The sequence below is a fragment of the Salmo trutta genome, chromosome 31, assembly GCF_901001165.1.
Source record: "Salmo trutta chromosome 31, fSalTru1.1, whole genome shotgun sequence".
NCBI lineage: Eukaryota > Metazoa > Chordata > Actinopteri > Salmoniformes > Salmonidae > Salmo > Salmo trutta.
This window is the reverse complement of record NC_042987.1, coordinates 23181706-23203591: the sequence shown is the minus strand read 5'-3', so window position 1 is coordinate 23203591 and position 21886 is coordinate 23181706. Positions and strand designations below refer to the sequence as shown.

Sequence of the window (21886 nt, the reverse complement as noted above, 5' to 3'; positions counted from 1 at the left end):
CATTACTTCTCAGAAGGGCTCTCTACTGTTGACAGTACTTTGTTGTAGAGCTCCTTGACGTTCTTCATACTATTCTTTTTTGGGATCTTTTGGAGTTTCTATTTAGTTCTTTTTTTTTAATCAAATGTTTTACCATATGGTGATGCTTGGTCATCTGAACAGCTCACATCAACATGCTAAAAGTTTTTATATGAATGTGTAATGAGTTTTCAGACACAGTTGTTGCAGAATAGTTTATTTGGGCTTGAATGGTTTTTGGATTTGTTTTTGTATTATTTTCTTATGGTTACCATATGTATAATTTAGCCTATGTATCTGTATGCATTTTGTGTTAATTCGCCACACATTTTTGTAATATAACATAAACATGACATACTGTATATAGATGTGTCATTACTAATGCATATCCAATAGGAATGTTCTATTACTAGCTTTCTTTTTCCATTACTGTTGTAGGTCTTCATATTTCATCCGACACAGAAGTGTGTGGGGGGTGGTTACTGATTTTTACACCTGATACCAAAGGACCATCTTTCACAAGGACTGTTCTGTGTCATTCATCACTGTTGCTTCATAATGTAAATGTGGTGTGGGAGTAGCTTGTTGTGAGTGGTGGGATGTTAATGTTAGGGCTCTTGAATGATAATGGAAAAGTTGAAGAGCTGTACATGTTATTTAGTGTTTTCCCAAAGATATAAAAACACCAGCAAGTGTAAATACTAATGACTCAACTATGAGGACTTCATGAAGGCTCAATTTAAGACTGAAAGAAAGCCTCAAGTTTACAGATGGCACTTTTATCACAGTCTGATCACTGTCATAGCTCATAATTTCAAAAACTTGAGTTTTTATTAGGATGTTTACCTAAAACTTGAAATTGAAGTGCAGCATAAGTGTACAGTATGCTTATGTTTCGTATTTTATAATACCGGCAGCTGCGTCTTACTTACTTTTGACCTAAAAACGAACAAACAATTCTGTTCATAGACAGAATAATTTATTCTTAGTATGGAATGTAGTAAAAATAAGTATCATCATACATGTACAGTAAATACTTGTACTTTTTTGTGTGTCAGATTTATGTCTGTTTCATAGTTTTTCGATGTTCCTTTTGCTGTTTTACACAGGGCACTATGGATTTGTCAATAGCCTGTCCGTTGCTAACTCCTTCACTGTGTTTTCTAACAGCGTTCAGCTCTGCCATCCACTCCCTGGACGGTGCCACCCTCCGCAGTGATTTTGTCTCCATCCTCAGGGAGTTTGGTAATCACTTTGTACAAGAGGCAGTGTACGGCTTCGAGGAGGCCTGCACTATCTGGTACCCCAACAAGCAGGTCCAGAGGCAGCTGTGGCTGGAGTACCAGGACATCAGCAAAGGTAAGACCTCTAATTGATTGGAGATACCTTACTTGGAGAAAATGTAAAATATAATAAGCTCCTGGAGGGCATCAATTGTTGGTTCATGTTCCAAAAATGTTCTGGTTTTATTTCTGGTGTCCTGGGGATATGGAATTGTGAAAAAGAAAGGGTCAGAATGTATATCCTTTTTTGAAAAGCCATTTGTCATTTGCTGAGAGTGGACAAAGCTAGGCCTTCTGAAGACCATTGGAAACACCAGCTAAAATGTCAAATTCAGACCTGTTTAAATTAATAGAAAATCACAACAGAAATCTCAAATGAGGATTTGACCTTTCCAAGGAGGTTGATAGAGTGCACAGATGCATTATGCCACAGCAATTAATTACTGTAGATATTCATAACACATTTTTTTTCAGCTGTCAGTTTTGGCCACTTAAAAAAGTGATTTCAATCAAATTCAGTCAATGAAATGTATTTATAAAGCCCCTTTTACATCAGCAGATGTCACAAAGTGTTTATGCAGAAACCCAGCCTAAAACTCCAAAGAGCAAGCAATGCAGATGTAGAAGCACAGTGGCTAGTGTTAGGTTCTTATTTTTCAGAGTAAGTAACTCACGGACACTAGAGAAGCTTTAACCAAGTTAATTCTTCCCTAAAGATCTGTACAGCTGTAATTCAGACAGCAAAACATTTCTCACCATCACAGTTATATACATCCCACTGAAGACACTCCTCCTTCTCTCCAATCCTTACATCTTATTCTTACATCGTATGGTTCTACAGGAAGAGGGTAACAAGATATTAAACCCTTATTACTCCCTTAAGGGAATCTGACCTCACCTCCTGACCTCAACCCCTCCTTCACCTAATCCACAGATGTCCATCTGTCTCCCCTATATCAGCACGTTGCTCCTCCCGTCCACCCAACAAATTCCAAAGCCATCTGTCTTTCTTCAGAGAACCATTAACTTCTGACATAAAACCCAGTCTCTTTCACTCCTTTGATTCTATGCTTCTTTCCTATCATTTATCTAATATCTCAATGTTCAAAGTTTAGCCGATTCCAACAGTCCTTCCTCTTGAACAATAGCGTCCTAATGTTCAATTTACATAAACTTGGAAATTACTAATAAATGGATAAACAATGATAATAAAACATGAATTAAACAAACTAACAAATGGAACAAATAATGAACAAACATTCACTGGTTTTCAAATTCAGAGACTTATGGCCTCTGTACTATGATCACACCATTTTATTTCCATCTATCATCACACAACAAAATGCCGTTCCAGCTGAATCTGCCGTCTCGTTCTATGTCAGATGGAGAAGCTTTTAGTTTCTCCACTTCCCCTTCTGGTTCCTAAGAGAGTAATAGCACAAGACTTGGAAAACAACAAAAATACATAAAACATAACAATATTAACAATGTGATAAGCTATGCATAATTATATATGCATGAAAACCAAAGTCTGAGACCCTGACAATTCCCACTCTCACTTCACCTGACTCTATGCCTCCCGGATACTTTCCTGATGGGTTCCACAAAAATGAAAGCTCTACAAAGCTTCCTCATGCTTTCGCCCAGTCTTCTCCTTTCGGCCCCAGGTTCCGAGAGGTGTTCCCAAGTCATGTCATTTTCACTTTGTTCCCCATCTCCTCCATTTCACCTGATATGCAAGTGCATATCCCTAATCAACGTTACATCCTTTTGAGGTAACTCAGCACAGTATATGATTTCACATCAATGCCTTCAACATTTTGTTCAGAGTACAATTACCCCTCTGTCCTCTATCATATGATGCATTAACCAATAAAGCAGCTAACCCAACACAACTATGATGTTTAAAGTAGCTCCCAGACCCAACCCATCTGTATGTCTTACAGTGGAATCTAGTCTCTCTCTCTCTCTCGCTCCGCTTCCTCTGTCATGATGTGTTCACTCACCCATTATGCAGCTGGACCTCACTTCACGTGAGAACTATGCACCCCCCCAAGGAGAGACATGACGATATTTACCGCTGCAGGTACTGTACGGAGTAGTGTGTGTCCCAACCAATGCTGTCCCAACACCCCCCACCTGGTGTCTCTTGATGTACACTCAATCTCCAGTATTCAGTCCGTGACCTTGGTTATATCTCTGCTTTCACCTGAGGATATACACACTGCAACACATGGGCCATTTTCTGACAACATCATTTGTGATATTTGAATAACCGCATCCCCTTTCCTCCCATCGGTCCCCCAGTTACCAGATACCAATCCACGTGACATGAGTCATCATTAACTGATATCCCAACAATGCTGCTAAAGTAAACATTGCTACTTCCAACATGGCCCATGACTATAGTCTCACAATATCCCTCATTTGCGCAGTAGTCCAATTCCATGTTATCAATATAGCATCCTTCACTACTAGTACTGCTCCTTCAATTACTGTCCCTACAGCGCCTGCCGTGTGAATACCTCCTGCATTCAATCTGTCAAATGTTCGCCGGCTGTTAGAAATTGGAGAAAAACCAAATGAGTTGGGAATAATATCCAACCTAACAAAACTCTGAGTCACAGGTGTCCTGCAAGTTTACCATAGTGTCTGAAATGCCACCACTATCTATTCTACTCTCACCATGATCTAGGTATGTGTAATGTTCAACTAAATCCCCATATTGTGTACAGTTAGTTGTCCTCCCTCTTCTATGAACTATCTCCTGCAACAATATACAGTCTCTGGGAATGATACTCCTCTATCATTACATATAACCCATAACACACTATACTCCTAATGCATTTTCTACAGTTTTAAACATACTAACACATTCTCAAATCAGTTAGTCAATATACATCATTCCCTCCTCTGGAACATTGAACACCCTCATGTTCCACGAAACCTAAAAACATATTGACTTGAAAAGGAAAGAGAAACAAAGTACATGTTTAATAACTCAGCACCACTCATTGATGCGATGTAACATAACAATTCTGAATACAGGGTAAAACAAAAAAGAGAACAAAAAAACATGAATGTTTGTCCCAAGCTAACATCCAGTGGTTCCCCTACCAAACCACCTCCCTTCAGGATGACACTTAGAGATACGTTTCTGGAGACTCTTTCGGCCAAATAAATGTTATCAGCACCCCCACCCCTCATCGTGATTTAGCAATTCTCTCTCGCTGTATCCCAATCACAACTAAAACATTTTATGAATTATCCAACCCACCAGACCACCAACTTACAGACCACCAACTACAGCCCAGTAAGATCTCCCCCACCGCACAAGCCCGAGGGGGCACAAAACCGGACAGGAAGATCAACTCACTCAAATCGAGTAGAGAGAAAAAGCCTGGCACGACGTGATGCACCCCTCCTAGGGATGGCATGGGAGAGCACTAGCAAGCCAGGGCTTCAGTCCCCACAATTGGGTCAGAGGCAGACAATCCCTGTGAAGAGAAGGGAGCCGGCCAGGCAGAGACAGCAAGGGGGGTTCATCACTCTAGTGCCTTGCCATTCACCTTCGCACCCCTGGGCCAGACTACACTCAATCATAAGTCATAAGTAAAGAATTAAAGGTCGAGACTGAGTCTGTCTCTCACATGGGTCGACAGACCATTCCATAAAAATTGATTTCTATAGGAGAAAGCCCTGCCACCAGCTGTTTGCTTAGAAATTCATAGAACAATAAGGAGGCCTGCGTCTTGTGACCGTAGCGTGCGTGTAGGTATGTACGGCAGAACCAAATTGTCAAGATAGGTAGTAGCAAGTCCATGCACACACACACACACACACACACACACACACACACACACACACTTTATAGATTAGCAGTAAAACATTGAATTCCGCCTTAGCCTTAAATCAAGGCAAAGGGTGGCTACTTTGAAGAATCTCAAATATATTTTGATTTGTTTGACATTTTTAGGGTTAGTACATGATTCCATATGTGTTATTTCATAGTTTTGATGTCTTCACTATTATTCTACAATATAGAAAATAGTAAAAAATTAAGAAAAACCTTTGAGTGAGTAGGTGTGTCCAAACTTTTGACTGATACTGTAGGCCGATTGTTTTTTTTACATTTTCCGGGCCAAGGTTTGGCTTTTTCAGGAGAGGCTATTTTAAAGCTATTGGAGACGAGAGGAGAGGGTGTGCTAGACAGCCTTTTTAGCATGGCTGTGCTGCGGTCATAGGTATGAGGTGGAGCCAAGCACCGTGGATCAGCACAGCCATGCTAAAAAAGTAGTTTTTCACAACTTTGTGTGTAAAATAGATTTTCTACAAAGGGTTACCAATAAGTAAAAAACATTATTTTAAAAATGTATTCATAGGCTACTATTTCATCCCTTTCATCATTTAATTTCATCATGCAAAAATATTGGCCTTGTCCCAACACATCTATGGTTGCTAGCCAAGCCGGCTGTCCGTTCATTCTATCAGTTTGGTTTCCAGAGAAATCGTGAAGTCTTTTTGTTCTATGTCTATGGACGCGACCCAGTCGTTCGTTCTAAATGTCCGTTGCCATTCTGGCTGGCAATGCTCTTATCACTTGCTTGCTAGCTACCCAACTATGGCTAACACAGTCAAGTCAAACCGTGCAGCTAGAATAACAGCAAAGCAGCTGCATTTCATTTCATTTGACCTGTTTTTCTATTGATATTTCTTTGTATATATTAATAATAATGATGCTAATTCATGATTTAGAACATGTCTCAACCAATCACAATTCTTGTCTTGACCAAACGGTTGTAGAATACTAACACTTTTTTAGTGAGTTTGGTACACATCTGCCGGATAGGGAGCCGTTTATTATGTTCAACATACTGTAGGAGGTCCAAGAACGGAAGTAGTTTAGTTGGAATAGGGTCCAGTAGGCAGCTGGAAGGTTTAGAGGCCATGACCATTTTCGTGAATGTGTTGAGAGATACAGGATTAAAAAACTTGAGTGTCTCCATTGATCCGAGGTCCTGGCAGTTTTGTGCAGACTCATGGCAACTGACATCAGTTAGAGTTTCTTTCCCTGAAATGCTACTCTGTCAGCAATCCATCTTTTTACCTGTAGCTGTTTCCCCACACAGACAAATGCAGGTAAGTAATAACCCCTCTTTCCTCAGCGTCTCAGTCCAGTAACTCCACCACCACTGTTCCCGTTTGTTTTTTTGTTTTTTTCACTGTTGAATCGACCAATTTGCCTTCTTCCCAAGGACATGTCCTCATCATTTACAGAATGTTACCACTTCTGAATGATTGAGTTTTCCACCTGCATGAAAACTCCATTATTCTTTATTTTCTCACTCTGTGACACCGGTACAGACACTATTACATGATTAGATACAAAATGCAATGGTTTTTGAAAAACTGCCATTTTGTGAATTCACTTTACACAGCATAATCTTCGTTCTTCTAGAGTAGGGAATTGCAAATTATGAGACTGAAACAATGGTACTACTGTATATGAACATTTTGATTCTTGGGATATAGGCCTAAATTTTAAAAATGCACTTCTAAAAATCATCACCATCTGTTAATCTCCTTTCTGCCTCCATAAAAGTCCTGCCCTTTTGGTGGGAGTAATGAGCTCACTGGAGACTATGGTGATCCATGTTCTAGCCTTTGCTCCAAATATCAGAGCCCCGCTGGATTTGGAGTGAGTCTGCTAGTAATTTCTGCATGTTTTGAGAGTTCCGTCAGCAGACATAATAAGACTTATTTATATGTGGCAATGTATGAGATTTTATGGTGAAAATAATTACTCACTTGGAGGTTAATCTTTTTGATAATTTTTTCATCCAAAATGTGGCCCAAAGGTATATTTGGCCAAATACACTCAACAAAAATATAAAGACAACATGTAAAGTGTTGGTCCCATGTTTCATGAGCTGAAATAAAAGATCCCAGAAATGTTCCATATGGTAAAACAGTTTATTTCTCTCAAATTTTGTGCACAAATATGTTTACATCCCTGTTAGTGAGCATCTCTCCTTTGCCAAGATAATCCATCCACCTGACAGGTGTGGCATATCAAGTAGCTGATTAAACAGCATGATCATTACACAGCTGGACCTTGTGCTGTGGACAATGAAATGGCAATCTAAATTGTGAAGTTGTCACACAACACAATGCCACAGATATCTCAAGTTTTGAGGGAGCGTGCAATTGCTATGCTGCCTGCAGAAATGTCCACCCAAGCTATTGCCAGATAATTTAATGTTCATTTTTCTACCATAAGCCTCCTCCAATGTTGTTTTAGAGAATTTGGCAGTACATCCAACTGGTCTTACAACCCGCAGACCACGTGTATGGCGTTGTGTGAGTGAGTGGTTTGCTGATGTCAACATTGTGAACAGAGTGCCCCATGGTGGCGGTGAGGTTATGGTATGGGCAGGCATAAGCTACGGACAACAAACAAAATTGCATTTTATCAATGGCAATTTGAATGCACAGAGATACCGCGACAAGATCCTGAGGCCCATTGTCGTGCCATTCATCCGACGCCATCACCTCATGTTTCAGCATGATAATGCATGGCCCCATGCCGCAAGGACCTGTACACAATTCCTGGAAGCTGAAAATGGCCCAGTTATTCCATGGCCTGCATACTCAAGACATGCAACCCATTGAGCATGTTTGAGATGCTCTGGATCAAGGTGTACGACAGCGTGTTCCAGTTTCCACTAATATCCAGCAGCTTCGCACAGCCATTGAAGAGGAGTGGGACAACATTCCACAGGCCACAATCAACAGCCTGATAAACTCTATGCGAAGGAGATGTGTCACACTGCATGAGGCAAATGGTGGTCACACCAGATATTATTTGGTTTTCTGATCCAGCCTAAACTTTTTTTTAAAGGTATCTGTGACCAACAGATGCATATCTGTATTCCCAGTCATGTGAAATCCATAGATTAGGCCCTAATGAATTTATTTACTGATTTCCTTAAATGATCTGTAAATTATTGCATGTTGCGTTTATATTTTTGTTAGTATATTTGTAACTTTTTCAGTTTTACCTCCATTTAATTTAAACATAAATTGAAAATGTAAAGGAACTTACACCATGCTAGCAGATACCCATAGACGTCCAGTCATTACGCTAACACTAGTTAGCATTGGCTCGCAAAACTACCTCTAATTTCCTTCATACTGGACACAGAGTCATAAAAATGGTATCAACGAGTTCATCTGACTCTGGGGAAGTAGATAAAGGTCCTCATTGCTAACATTCCGAAGTATCCCTTTAAGGTAAATAATGAATTGAAATTCTTATTTTTTAAATAACTTCCTGTAGGAGTGGATGCTTGAAAATCCAAAACACAGGCACATTATCATTACATTATAAATAAGAATGCATTTTTCAAACAGTGAAGGATATCATATTCAATCCTCAAGATTAATCATAACATTTTAGATGGATATAATATAAAGAACAGATTGCAATTAGGTATGCACAGTGTATGAGACAGAACCTACAACCTCAATAACCAATGAGAAATGAAAAATATAAAATCAGTACCACATACAGACAGCACCTGAAAATCAACTACAGTATGTCTGAATAATGACCTCCATTAAACCCGAGGTCCATCTGTTTTTAAAAGGCTATGGACCTCTGTCATTTTGAATTAGATCACCTGCTCTCTGGCTCAAAGCTGTGCTCTCATCCACAGAGACTAGTGTCAGGGTCAATCCGTAACATTCAAGCTGAGGCTTTGATTAACACAGACAACAAACTGGAAAAACAGTCCTTATTTATTCAATTTATAGAGCTGCTCAGCCATTAGAACAATGTGTTACTCTTCTCAGACAGTGTGAGGATCAGAGGTTGAGAAACACTGAAAAGTACAGAGTTGACGCAGTACGGAGTTGACTAAATATAGAGTTGACTGATTAGGGAGTATGATTAGGAAGTGTGACTGTCACTGAACCACCTGCACCCCCACCAGCCACCAACCCTCCACTATGATTCTTCCTGGGGGTGACAGAACCAGAACATTTACCACTTATCCAGGACAACATTTCCTCTCTCTCCTCTTACTCTCCTTTTTCCCATCATGCCGCACATGCTCTGGCTGACAGGCAGGTCAGAGGGTAAGGCTAAGCATGGCCCAGGTGCCTCTGAAGGCTCTGCAGCCTGAGGTAAGAGCAGGGAGGTAGAAGCGATAAGAAGGGGGTGCTCCCCATAGTACAGGCTGTACGGTGGAAAGAGCCTGTGGGCCTCAGTCCACCCTACATCTGCAGTCCTCTCTCTGTCAGGTGCTATGTGAGGTTGGTGTCAGGTGGTAGGAAGACAGCTTGCAGAGAAGGCAGGGTGATGAATGTGTGCTGCATGTTCATCGGCGAGACAATTAGAGAGAGCATGAAGCAGATGTCTTCGACTTCAAGCAAGTTGTCTTCAGACAGTTTGCAGAAGCAGAGGAAGAGGGCTAATCTCACTTGTCAAATATAAATAACTTGCATATTGCGAGAACTTAGAAGAGGGTTAACAAAGTCTGGCGCTTGCTGCTACAGTCTTTGATGATTAACTTACTGTGTACTTTTTCAAGGAAAATCTATAATGTGCACAGTTGAAAATGATATGCAAACGTTGGCTAGGAAGAGTACCAAATGCTACATAAAACAAGCCTTGAATAGCTACTGAGTATCAAAGAGATGTGTCTGTATCGAGTGTTATGAATAAAAAAAAAAAAAATGTCATTCCGTCCCACTGTTGCGACCAGCAAAATAAAGTTCTCAAGCGATCGAACCCCCAAAAAGTAACATTTTATATCGTTCCTCGCTGTTCCTTTTTAAACCTCTGAAATCAATGTTTTTGTACACTTAGCTCAACATCAAATTACTTTACCGATCAGTGCGGATAGAGCAGCTTGCTATAGAGCGGGCAAGCAGTTGTTGTTTAAATGCTTTAGACAGACAAGTGTAGGGCGCAAGAAGCCACCTCAATTTTGCGGGTGGAGGAGGAGGCTTGACTTGAAGCGCTGGGTATCTTCTTATGACATGCATTATCTAAATGATCTAAATCGTCTTTGAACTTCTGAGAGTTGGCTTAATGTTAGACCAGAGCTACACTAACGTTCAAAAGTTTGGGGTCACTTAGAAATTTCCTTGAAGAGTGAAGAGGTGACTCCAGGATGCTGGCCTTTTAGGCAGAGTTGCAAAGAAAAAGCCATATCTCAGACTGGTCAATAAAAATAAAAGATTAAAATGGGCAAAAGAACACAGACACTGGATAGAGGAACTCTGCCTAGAAGGACAGCATCCCGGAGTCGCCTCTTCACTGTTGACGTTGAGACTGGTGTTTTGCGGGTACTATTTAATGAAGCTGTCAGTTGAGGACTTGTGAGGTGTCTGTTTCTCAAACTAGACACTCTAAATCACTTGTCCTCTTGCTCAGTTGTGCACCAGGGCCTCCCACTCCTCTTTCTATTCTGGTTAGAGCCAGTTTGCTCTGTTCTGTACAAGATCTTCTGTTTCTTGGCAATTTCTCGCATGGAATAGCCTTCATTTCTCAGAACAAGAATAGACTGACGTGTTTCAGAAGAAAATCCTTTGTTTCTGGCCGTTTTGAGCCTGTAATTGAACCCACAAATGCTGATGCTCCAGATACTCAGCTAGTCTAAAGTAGGCCAGTTTTATTGCTTCTTTAATCAGAACAACAGTTTTCGGTAGTGTAGTGTAGTTAGCTAACAAGCTTGTGTGTGCAGAGTGCCACCAGAATTAAAATTAAAACACGTCTTATCTTTTGTAGTTAATAAATCCAAGGTAAAACGTGACATCTATAGTATCCTTAACTGGCATTGAAAAAGTTAACCTATTCTTCTCTACTAAAAATATCTCTTCATTATTTCTGAATCAAGCTTGTAACATCAGTAGACTACAGTAGCCTATGCTTCAGGAGGGGGAGTGGCAGGTTGCCTACACATGCACACACACTGGCGAAGACTTTCAGCTGGCAGACACTGGAATACATTTCTGAGTGACAGGTTCAGGGCTTAGCATAGGCACTTTGTTGCGTTTTTTGTGGGACTGGAAAAAAATGCCCGGAACATAAAATAATGTTATTAACCAGTTCCTATGCTTTTAAAGTAATGGTTCTGTTCCAAAGCAGTATAGATCACTTTCGTTCCCGGGTTCTGATTTTGTTCCTCGAAAAAAATGATTTTCCGGTTTTCGGTTCTGTTCCCTGAACTGGTTCCAACCCCTGGTCTTAACAAGGTCCAATATTTTTATTTATTTATCTCAATATCAAATCATTTCTGGGTAACAATTAAGTACACTATATATACAAATGTATGTGGATACCCCTTGAAATTAGTGGATTCAGCTATTTCAGCCACAACTGTTGCCGACAAGTGTATAAAATCGAGCACACAGCCATGCAATCTCCATAGACAAACATGGCAGTAGAATGGCCTTACTGAAGAGCTCAGTGACTTTCAACGTGGCACAGTCATAGGATGCCACCTTTCCAGCAAGTCAGTTCATCAAATTGTCTGTCCTCAGCTGCAACACTCACTGCCTCTGGAAGCAACATCAGCACAAGAACTGTTCATTGGGAGCTTCATGAAATGGGTTTCCATGGCCGAGCAGCCACACAAAAGCTTAAGATCTCCATGCGCAATGCCAAGCGTCGGCTGGATTGGTGTAAAGCTTGCCGTCATTGGACTCTGGAGCAGAGGAAATTAATCATGCTTCACAATTTGGCAGTCCGATGGATGAATCTGAGTTTGTTGAATGCCAGGAGAACGCTACCTGCCCGAATGCATAGTGCCAACTGTCATGTTTGGTGGAGGAGGAATAATGTTCTGGGGCTGTTTTTCATGGTTCAGGCTAGGCCCCTTAGTTCCAGTGAAGGGAAATCGTAACGCTACAGCATACAATGACATTCTAAATGATTCTGTGCTTCCATACGAAGGGCTATATAAATAAATTTGATTTGAATTTGATTTGATTCCAACTTTGTGGCAACAGTTTGGGGACAAAGTGAGGTCCATACAGAAATGGTTTATTGAGATCAGTGTGGAAAAACTTGACTGGCCGGCACAGAGCTATGACCTCAAACCCATCGAACACCTTTGGGATCAATTGGAACGCAATTGGAACGTGGGCCTAAATACCCAACCTCAGTAATGCTCTTGTGGCTGAATGGAAGCAAGTCCCCGCAGCAATGTTCCAATATCTAGTGGAAAGTGTTCCCAGAAGAGTGGAGGCTGTTATAGCAGCAAAGGGGGGACCAACTCCATATTAATGGCCATGGTTTTGGAATGACATGTTGGACAAGCAGGTGTCCACATACTTTTGGTCTTGTAATCTACCTTACTGTGATTGTTTTAAATATAAATGTTCAAAAAGAAAACAAAATATCTTCTTAACAAAGAGAAATTTCTCAAGAAAGAATTTTGCTACGACTGTCTGGGAGTGGTCTGAGTGGGGTGGGAAAACTGAATACTAGCTCTTATTAGCAGAGAGGTTTGGAACGCTTTCTTATTGGTCTATTGCTTAATTTAATGTACATCACCAGGCAGGTCAAAACTCTATCCCTCCAAAATTTCAGGCGGTCTTTTCAAACAGCTCTTACACCAAAAGGGCATTATCATAATTTTCACAATATCATTCCAACCTCATAGTGTGGAAAAATGTATACAACACAGGAAAAAAAAATGTTGGACTGCACTGGACCTTCAAAGTTGAACAAATATTTTGCAAGGTTTGAATGCCATATATACACTGCTCAAAAAAATAAAGGGAACACTTAAACAACACAATGTAACTCCAAGTCAATCACACTTCTGTGAAATCAAACTGTCCACTTAGGAAGCAATACTGATTGACAATACATTTCACATGCTGTTGTGCAAATGGAATAGACAACAGGTGGAAATTATAGGCAATTAGCAAGACACCCCCAATAAAGGAGTGGTTCTGCAGGTGGGGACCACAGACCACTTCTCAGTTCCTATGCTTCCTGGCTTATGTTTTGGTCACTTTTGAATGCTGGCGGTGCTTTCACTCTAGTGGTAGCATGAGACGGAGTCTACAACCCACACAAGTGGCTCAGGTAGTGCAGCTCATCCAGGATGGCACATCAATGCGAGCTGTGGCAAGAAGGTTTGCTGTGTCTGTCAGCGTTGTGTCCAGAGCATGGAGGCGCTACCAGGAGACAGGCCAGTACATCAGGAGATGTGGAGGAGGCCGTAGGAGGGCAACAACCCAGCAGCAGGACCGCTACTTCCGCCTTTGTGCAAGGAGGAGCAGGAGAAGCACTGCCAGAGCCCTGCAAAATGACCTCCAACAGGCCACAAATGTGCATGTGTCTGCTCAAACGGTCAGAAACAGACTCCATGAGGGTGGTATGAGGGCCCGACGTCCACAGGTGGGGGTTGTGCTTACAGCCCAACACCGTGCAGGATGTTTGGCATTTGCCAGAGAACACCAAGATTGGCAAATTCGCCACTGGCGCCCTGTGCTCTTCACAGATGAAAGCAGGTTCACACTGAGCACGTGACAGACGTGACAGAGTCTGGAGACGCCGTCGAGAATGCTCTGCTGCCTGCAACATCATCCAGCATGACCGGTTTGGCGGTGGGTCAGTCATGGTGTGGGGTGGCATTTCTTTGGGGGGCCGCACAGCCCTCCATGTGCTCGCCAGAGGTAGCCTGACTGCCATTAGGTTCCGAGATGAGATCCTCAGACCCCTTGTGAGAACATATGCTGGTGCGGTTGGCCCTGGGATCCTCCTAATGCAAGACAATGCTAGACCTCATGTGGCTGGAGTGTGTCAGCAGTTCCTGCAAGAGGAAGGCATTGATGCTATTGACTGGCCCGCCCGTTCCCCAGACCTGAATCCAATTGAGCACATCTGGGACATCATGTCTCGCTCCATCCACCAACGCCAAGTTGCACCACAGACTGTCCAGGAGTTGGCGGATGCTTTAGTCCAGGTCTGGGAGGAGATCCCTCAGGAGACCATCCGCCACCTCATCAGGAGCATGCCCAGGCATTGTAGGGAGGTCATACAGGCACGTGGAGGCCATACACTACTGAGCCTCATTTTGACTAGTTTTAAGGACATTACATGAAAGTTGGATCAGCCTGTAGTGTGGTTTTCCACTTTAATTTTGAGTGTTACTCCAAATCCAGACCTCCATGGGTTGATAAATTGGATTTCCATTGATTATTTTTGTGTGATTTTGTTGTCAGCACATTCAACTATGTAAAGAAAAAAGTATTTCATCAGATTATTTCTTTCATTCAGATCTAGGATGTGTTGTTTAAGTGTTCCCTTTATTTTTTTGAGCAGTATATTTCGCTAGGTTAGAACGCACGCACACACAAAGTTTAATCTCAAACCTAGGCTGTGTGAGGCACAATTTCCTTTCTCAGCAGAAAAACAATCTAAGGCTGTAATATCATCATAAGAGCAGTGGCCTAAAAGATATCATATGAATACCAGTTTAAGTCAGCCAGTTTGAATTTTAACCCCAAGATGCCATCCAAGGGCTTGTAAGTAAGCATTTCACGGTAAGGTCTACACTTGTTGTATTCGGCGCATGTGACAAATCCAGTTTGATTTGATTTGATTCCGACAGGAGAGTTTCTGGCAACCCAACTCCTATTTTCCTATTGTTATTGTTAGTCCTACAGAGGTGAGGAGTGGGGTTTTGGGCAAGACATCAGTTTAAGATTTCTCCCCTCGTTGTCTTGAGTTAATTCAGAGTAATGTTCATCTCTGCTTGTCCTTCGGCTGAAGGGCACTTCCTCTCAACACCCTCTGGACTTTGAGTTAACATAGATGAGCAAACAGCTCACAGGGGCTTTTGGTGACCTTTACTCTTAAGAATTGTGACTTGTTTTTTCCCCTTCCTTTGACTTTATCACAATTGTCCTGCTCCTGCATTCGATCAGATCATTGAAGTTTGCTGTTATACAGCTCAATCAAAATAGAAGCATTTGACTGGTTGTTGAATATATTCATTATACAAGTCTTGGAACTATAAATCATAAAGAATAACTGTGTAAGTGCTTGTGCCTAACAAATGCAGAGCTAACTGGAGAACTCAATGTTCTTGCACTTCATTAACAGTTCATTAAAAGTCAAACTGTGTCTGGCTGTAGAGGACTGCTAGCCAGAGTTTCTTTCCTTTTTGAAAGATAGCATGCGTTTTAAAGAGCTTTACTCAGTTTACACTGTGTTGCTATGTGATTTAATGAGGGCGTGGGACAAAAACATCGTTCCTACTAAGCTTTCATATATCTACAAAGTCAACTGGGATATCTTAGTGGCAAATTCATGATGTTCACAATGCCTTCAGAACTGTGTAAATGCATTGCTTTTAATTACTGATCAAGGCACATCACTGAGGCACATTACTTATTATTGTATTTGTGCTACGAGTAGCTAAGGGACAGTGTTGTGCATATTAATCGTTTAATGCGTGCAATGGATTTGGATTGGTCTGTTCATGTGATTGTTCATTAACGATAAAACTTAGTCCAAGACTGCGGTGCCCTATTTCCTACATAGTGTACTAGTTTTGGCTGAGCCCTGGCCAAAAGTAGTGCTGTATGTGGGAAATAGGGTAGGTATGCAGACTTTTGGTATGCAGACTTTGACCAAGTTTTATTCCAGGGCCCAGCCAAAGGTAGTACACTATGTAGGGAATAGGGTATATACCATTTGGGATGCAGACTTGGACTAAGTTTTATCGTTAATGAACAATCACATCAACAGACCAAGCCAAATCCATGAAACATTTTAAACGAAGAAGCCAGGATAATTAAGTCATTTCGACAGAACAATATGTCCTTGTGCGTTTATAAATAAGTAACAGTTGTAAGGAACAAATTATTACTTACTGGGGCTCCATTTTCGACAGGCAAATTTTTTTTATTTACTCCCAGTACATGTAATTGGTATTTATTTCAACAGGATTCGTTTGATACTGTAGTTTTGCATGCAGATGCATACATGTGTTGATTACTTCAAATACCATTAGTGTAGTAATGTAGGTGCATTAACACAAACAACCTTTAACAGGCTATTCCTGCTTATTGTTGATTGCTTCCAAGTCATATTTTATTAATTTGTTTTCGTTTTGGTACTATTTTCACAAGTTTGTGGTGAATTTTCAAAATTCTTAGAACAAAACTGAAAACTCCAAACTGGTAACACTTGTAACACAGCCAGTCTTACATTCAAAAACTTTCATTGTGCATTCATTTCATTTGTAGACATCTTTCACCACACAAGCATTGATCCAAAATATACATTTACTGTGAAATAATCACCAAAACACAACATAACGATATCCTCTCTAGGGTAGGTGGGACGAAATCGTCCCAACTACGTAACAGCTAGTGGAATCCTGTGGCGCGTTATTCAAATACCTTAGAAATGCTATTACTTCAATTTCTCAAACATATGACTATTTTACACCATTTTAAAGACAAGACTCTCGTTAATCTAACCACACTGTCCGATTTCAAAAAGGCTTTACAACGAAAGCAAAACATTAGATTATTTCAGCAGAGTACCCAGACAGAAATAATCAGACACCCATTTTTCAAGCTAGCATATAATGTCACATAAACCCAAACCACAGCTAAATGCAGCACTAACCTTTGATGATCTTCATCAGATGACACTTCTAGGACATTATGTTATATAATACATGCATGTTTTGTTCAATCAAGTTCATATTTATATCAAAAAACAGCTTTTTACATTAGCATGTGACGTTCAGAACTAGCATACCCCCCGCAAACTTCCGGTGAATTTACTAAATTACTCATGATAAACGTTCACAAAAAACATAACAATTACTTTAAGACTTATAGATACAGAACTCCTCTATGCACTCGCTATGTCCGATTTTAAAATAGCTTTTCGGTGAAAGCACATTTTGCAATATTCTAAGTAGATAGCCCGGCATCACAGGGCTAGCTATTTACACACCCACCAAGTTTAGCCCTCACCAAAGTCAGATTTACTATAAGAAAAATGTTATTACCTTTGCTGTTCTTCGTCAGAATGCACTCCCAGGACTTCTACTTCAATAACAAATGTTGGTTTGGTCCCAAATAATCCATAGTTATATCCAAATAATGGCATTTTGTTCGTGTGTTCAAGACACTATCCGAAAGGGTAAATAAGGGTTACGCGCCCGACGCGTTTCGTGACAAAAAAATTCTAAATATTCCATTACCGTACTTCGAAGCATGTCAACCGCTGTTTAAAATACATTTTTATGCCCTTTTTCTCGTAAAAAAGCGATAATATTCCGACCGGGAAATCGTGTTTTAGTACAAAGAGAGAGAAAATAAAAACATGGTGTCCCCTCGTGCACGAGCCTCAGTCTCATAGTACTCTGACCGACCACTATCCAAACGCGCTAATGTTTTTCAGCCAGGGCCTGCAAAGCCACCATTCAGCTTTTTCCCGGGTTCTGAGAGCCTATGGGAGCCGTAGGAAGTGTCACGTTACAGCAAAGATCCTAAGTTTTCAATAAACAGAGCCAAGAAGCCCAAGGAATGGTCAGAAAGGGTACTTCCTGTACAGAATCTTCTCAGGTTTTTGCTTTAGGGTGTTTTCTATCCAAAGCCAATAATTATATGCATATTCTAGTTTCTGGGCAGTAGTAATAACCAGATTAAATCGGGTACGTTTTTTATCCGGCCGTGTAAATACTGCCCCCTAGCCCTAACAGGATATCTTCTCAATGTAGTTATTTTAACAACCAGTTAATCCAATAGCAAAAATTGTAAGATACATGTTAAAAATGTCCCTTTGAATGTAGTATGCTACAGTTCTGTAAATGACAGTACATTACGCTGTTTTCACATTAGGCAATACACTTGCACTACCCATTAAAATGGACTGAACATTTCTATAATTTCTATTCCATGTGTGATCAAAGGTGTGATCAGTGAAGACATCTTTCACAATGTAATAAAATGAAGGAAATGAAAGAAACATAATGATTAGAAGGCACTAGTTTGGATCAAGCCTGTCTTGAGCATTTGGCCATAGGTTCTCATCGAAATCTCAGTAAACATGCTTTTGGCATGGCGAATCCAAGCCTGAAGGTGGGTGGTTCTCTCATCGGGATGGTAATCATACATCTTCCACCTGTATTGTAATCTTGCATTGTATTTTACAATATTGTGTTTTACGCATGTATTGTAGTGGTCCTATGCGTGGCTCAGTTCATAAGAGCATGGCACTAGCAACACCAGAGTTGTGGGTTTGATTCCCATTGCGGTCACATGCCAATACTGTATTAGCCAATGCAATTTTAGTAAAGCCATGTGAACTTACTGTGAAGTAAAATCATAATAGTCGGCATCATAGTAATACATTGGAGTATATATCATACTTTGTTTCTATTTTACAGACAGATTTCCATTATGTGGTTCTCAAAGTCTGTAGTAGACAGACCAGTTGACATGTAAAATCTACAGTGGGGGAAAAAAGTATTTGATCCCCTGCTGATTTTGTACGTTTGCCCACTGACAAAGAAATGATCAGTCTATAATTGTAATAGTAGGTTTATTTGAACAGTGAGAGAGAATAACAACAAAAAAATCCAGAAAAATGCATGTCAAAAATGTTTTAAAATTATTTTAATTTTAATGAGGGAAATAAGTATTTGACCCCTCTGCAAAACATAGGTTTACCAAACGTTTAAGTGATCATCATTTAAGAGCAGTCGGATTAAGTAATAGTAAAATGTATTTTAACAAAAGAGAAGATAATCAAATCAAAAGAAATGTGGGCATTGCATTGAGAAAGGCAATTACTTTTTATGAACATGTACAGTATTGCAATGTGAAACATGTATTTCTAGATAAGTTTGGTGAAAAAGTGATTGTATGATTTTGTGTGATTTATTTAGTCAACAGGAAATGTGCTAAGAGTTTTGAAACAACTGCCTTTTTGATGATCTGTTTTGACTGTTTTGAAGAGTTGTGAAAATGTACCCCATACTTGTGAAAATTGCACCAAAGCGACAAAAACACTGTAAATGTGTTAACATTTTATCTCACAGCGTTTCATAATGAAATCTATTTTTCTGCTTTGATAATCAGTGCTTGCATTTTATGTTGTGAATGGGGATCATTCCAATAAAGCTCCATGCACAACGTAGTGCTCTTATACTGTACATCATGTGTGTCCTACATGGTTTAATTAGGAGTCATATCTCAAATAATACATGGAGTACAGTATTCTGAAGCACATCAAGTCCATGGTTGAGGAATTGCAAAAATGTTGAAACATCTTTTAGAGGGAATAATAGTTATGTGGAAAAGTCTTGGACATGCCTTGTTTACTGATAATGGTGTATGTGTGTGTGTGTGGGGGGGAGCAGCTAGTTCCATTGAACTGCTCTGGTGCCACAGCAAATGAAGAGTGATGAGAGCACTGCACGAGGATTTTCATCAAGGCCACTAGCACTTTGAGCAACGTGTTATCAACACAATCCAGGGCTCTGATTGGCTGACACTGATATATGAGCTGTGGGTTTAGCTCATCGTGTATGGATTTCTCTCTCCCTTCGGTGTCTTGAGGCAAAAAGAGAGAGGGTATATAAATACATGATTTCACATATATTTAAATGTTGCATTAAAGCACAGTCATGCATCAAATGTATGACCCATTTAATAGTGTATCTTATCTTATTAGCCTGGAGATTCCTTCTAAAGTTTAATATAGAAGTTGATGGATTCATTTTAACTGTGCTAGTGAGTTCAACACACTGTTGTGCTTCAACAAAGTCATAGAATATTATTCCCTACTTCTTGCATACTGAATTATTAATCATTATTGACATAAAATACAGTATAAGCTTTCTGTCCTAGGGGTATATACATTTTTCTGCCTCCTCAAACAGACACTGGGATGATCCAGACTGCTACAAACTGCAAAGCTTCAAATATAGCCCCTCTATGAGAAGTGACATGGATTTTCACATAGCTCACGCATGCTGAAGTGATTCCTATGTGTCTGTGCTTGTGAAATAACACAGTATTAGGCACTCACTCTTAAAGAGATACTTCAGGATTTGACAATGAAGCCCTTTATCTTCTTCGCCAGAGTCAGGTGAATTCGTGGATACCATTTTTATGTCTCTGCGTGCAGTTTGAAGGAAGTTTCTAACTAGCGTTAGCGCAATGACTGGCTGTCTATGCAGTCATTGCGCTAACGCTAGTTAGCGACTTCCTTCAAACTGCACGCAGAGACATAAAAATGGTATCCATGAGTTAATTTGACCCTGGGGAAGTAAATAAAGGGCTTCATTGCCAAAATCACAAAGTACCCATTTAATCCTGTTTTGTCAGATAAAACCATGGGGTTTTACAGCTCGGGTCAAACATATGAAGTAGTGGACGCCAGTCATATAAATATATCCTGTACATTCTTTGTACATTTACTCAGTATGCCTAGTGTTAAAATGAAATGATTGATATGGCTGATTACAGGGTGTCATCATTATTCCCTTAAGATAAAACTGCTGCAGATTCAGAATATGTCAATTTTTCCTATTGTCTTACAACATATTTTCACCACCCAGAAAATCAGCAGTAATTTGATCATAATGAGCAGAGCTGATATGCATGTCAAAATTAATGAGGGCATTGTAACTCCTGTCTGAGTTGGGCTACCTAATGAATGCTTTAATCGAAGGAGAGGGCAGGAAAAACACTGGCTCTTCATTCAGGGCGAAATGGTTACCAAAAAATATATATATAAATAAATCTAGACACATTTTTCCTGCCTGAGTCCTCCCTCCCTCCTCCTCCTCCGACCCACAGTTTGGCGATGTTGCGCTCCAAAATTGCCCTCTACAGGCCTATTTGACCACTGCATCTTTGTCATTGAGAGGAAGAGGGAGACTGCTCATTTACAGTTTGCCTATGGGATAAAGGGCATAGCATAGTCTCTATCCTTGTTTCACATATGGCACTCCTAAAGGTTCTATATAGAACCAACATTGGTTCCATATGGAACCCTATATGGAACCCAAGGGTTATTTTTTGGTTTTAAGATTTTATAATTTTTTAAACAACACAAAACATACAAATGACAACATCATACAAACATCAACTACATCACACCTGCCCAGACCCACATGCTCTCATCTCACGGGTTAAAAGTAAATTTACATTGTAACACTTTTGACAAGCAACTTTTTAGCTCCGCCCATAACTTTAGGACTTTATTACATTCCCAGAAGGCATGGATTATTGAGTCATTGTTAGTTTTACAATTAAGACATGACTATATCGTTGTTCTGTAGAATTTATGAATTTTGTCTCTTGTATAATACGTTGATACATTAGTTTATACTGGATTGAGCCTACATTTCCGCTAACTTTAATTTTGTTAGTTATGCTTCAACATTCCCTCCATCTTGTGCCAATATCAGTTATTTTTAAGTCTTGGTTCCAATAGTTTATATATATATAGTTAGTTTATATATTTTTAAGAGATTGTCAGTTGGATAGGCACTCTGCAAGGTTTTGTATAGCTTACCTAT

The 21886-nt window shown here is 40.1% G+C and overlaps 1 protein-coding gene across 9 annotated transcripts in view; it reads left to right on the top strand.

Annotated features, from left to right (window-relative positions):
* astn1 (astrotactin 1) overlaps positions 1–21886 on the top strand; it is a 266863-nt gene that overhangs the window by 166081 nt on the left and 78896 nt on the right. For all 9 annotated transcript variants that reach the window (XM_029725719.1, XM_029725716.1, XM_029725713.1 and 6 more), the window contains one exon: positions 1189–1377. In XM_029725719.1, coding sequence (XP_029581579.1) covers positions 1189–1377 — 189 coding nt within the window. The remainder of the gene's footprint in view (positions 1–1188; positions 1378–21886) is intronic.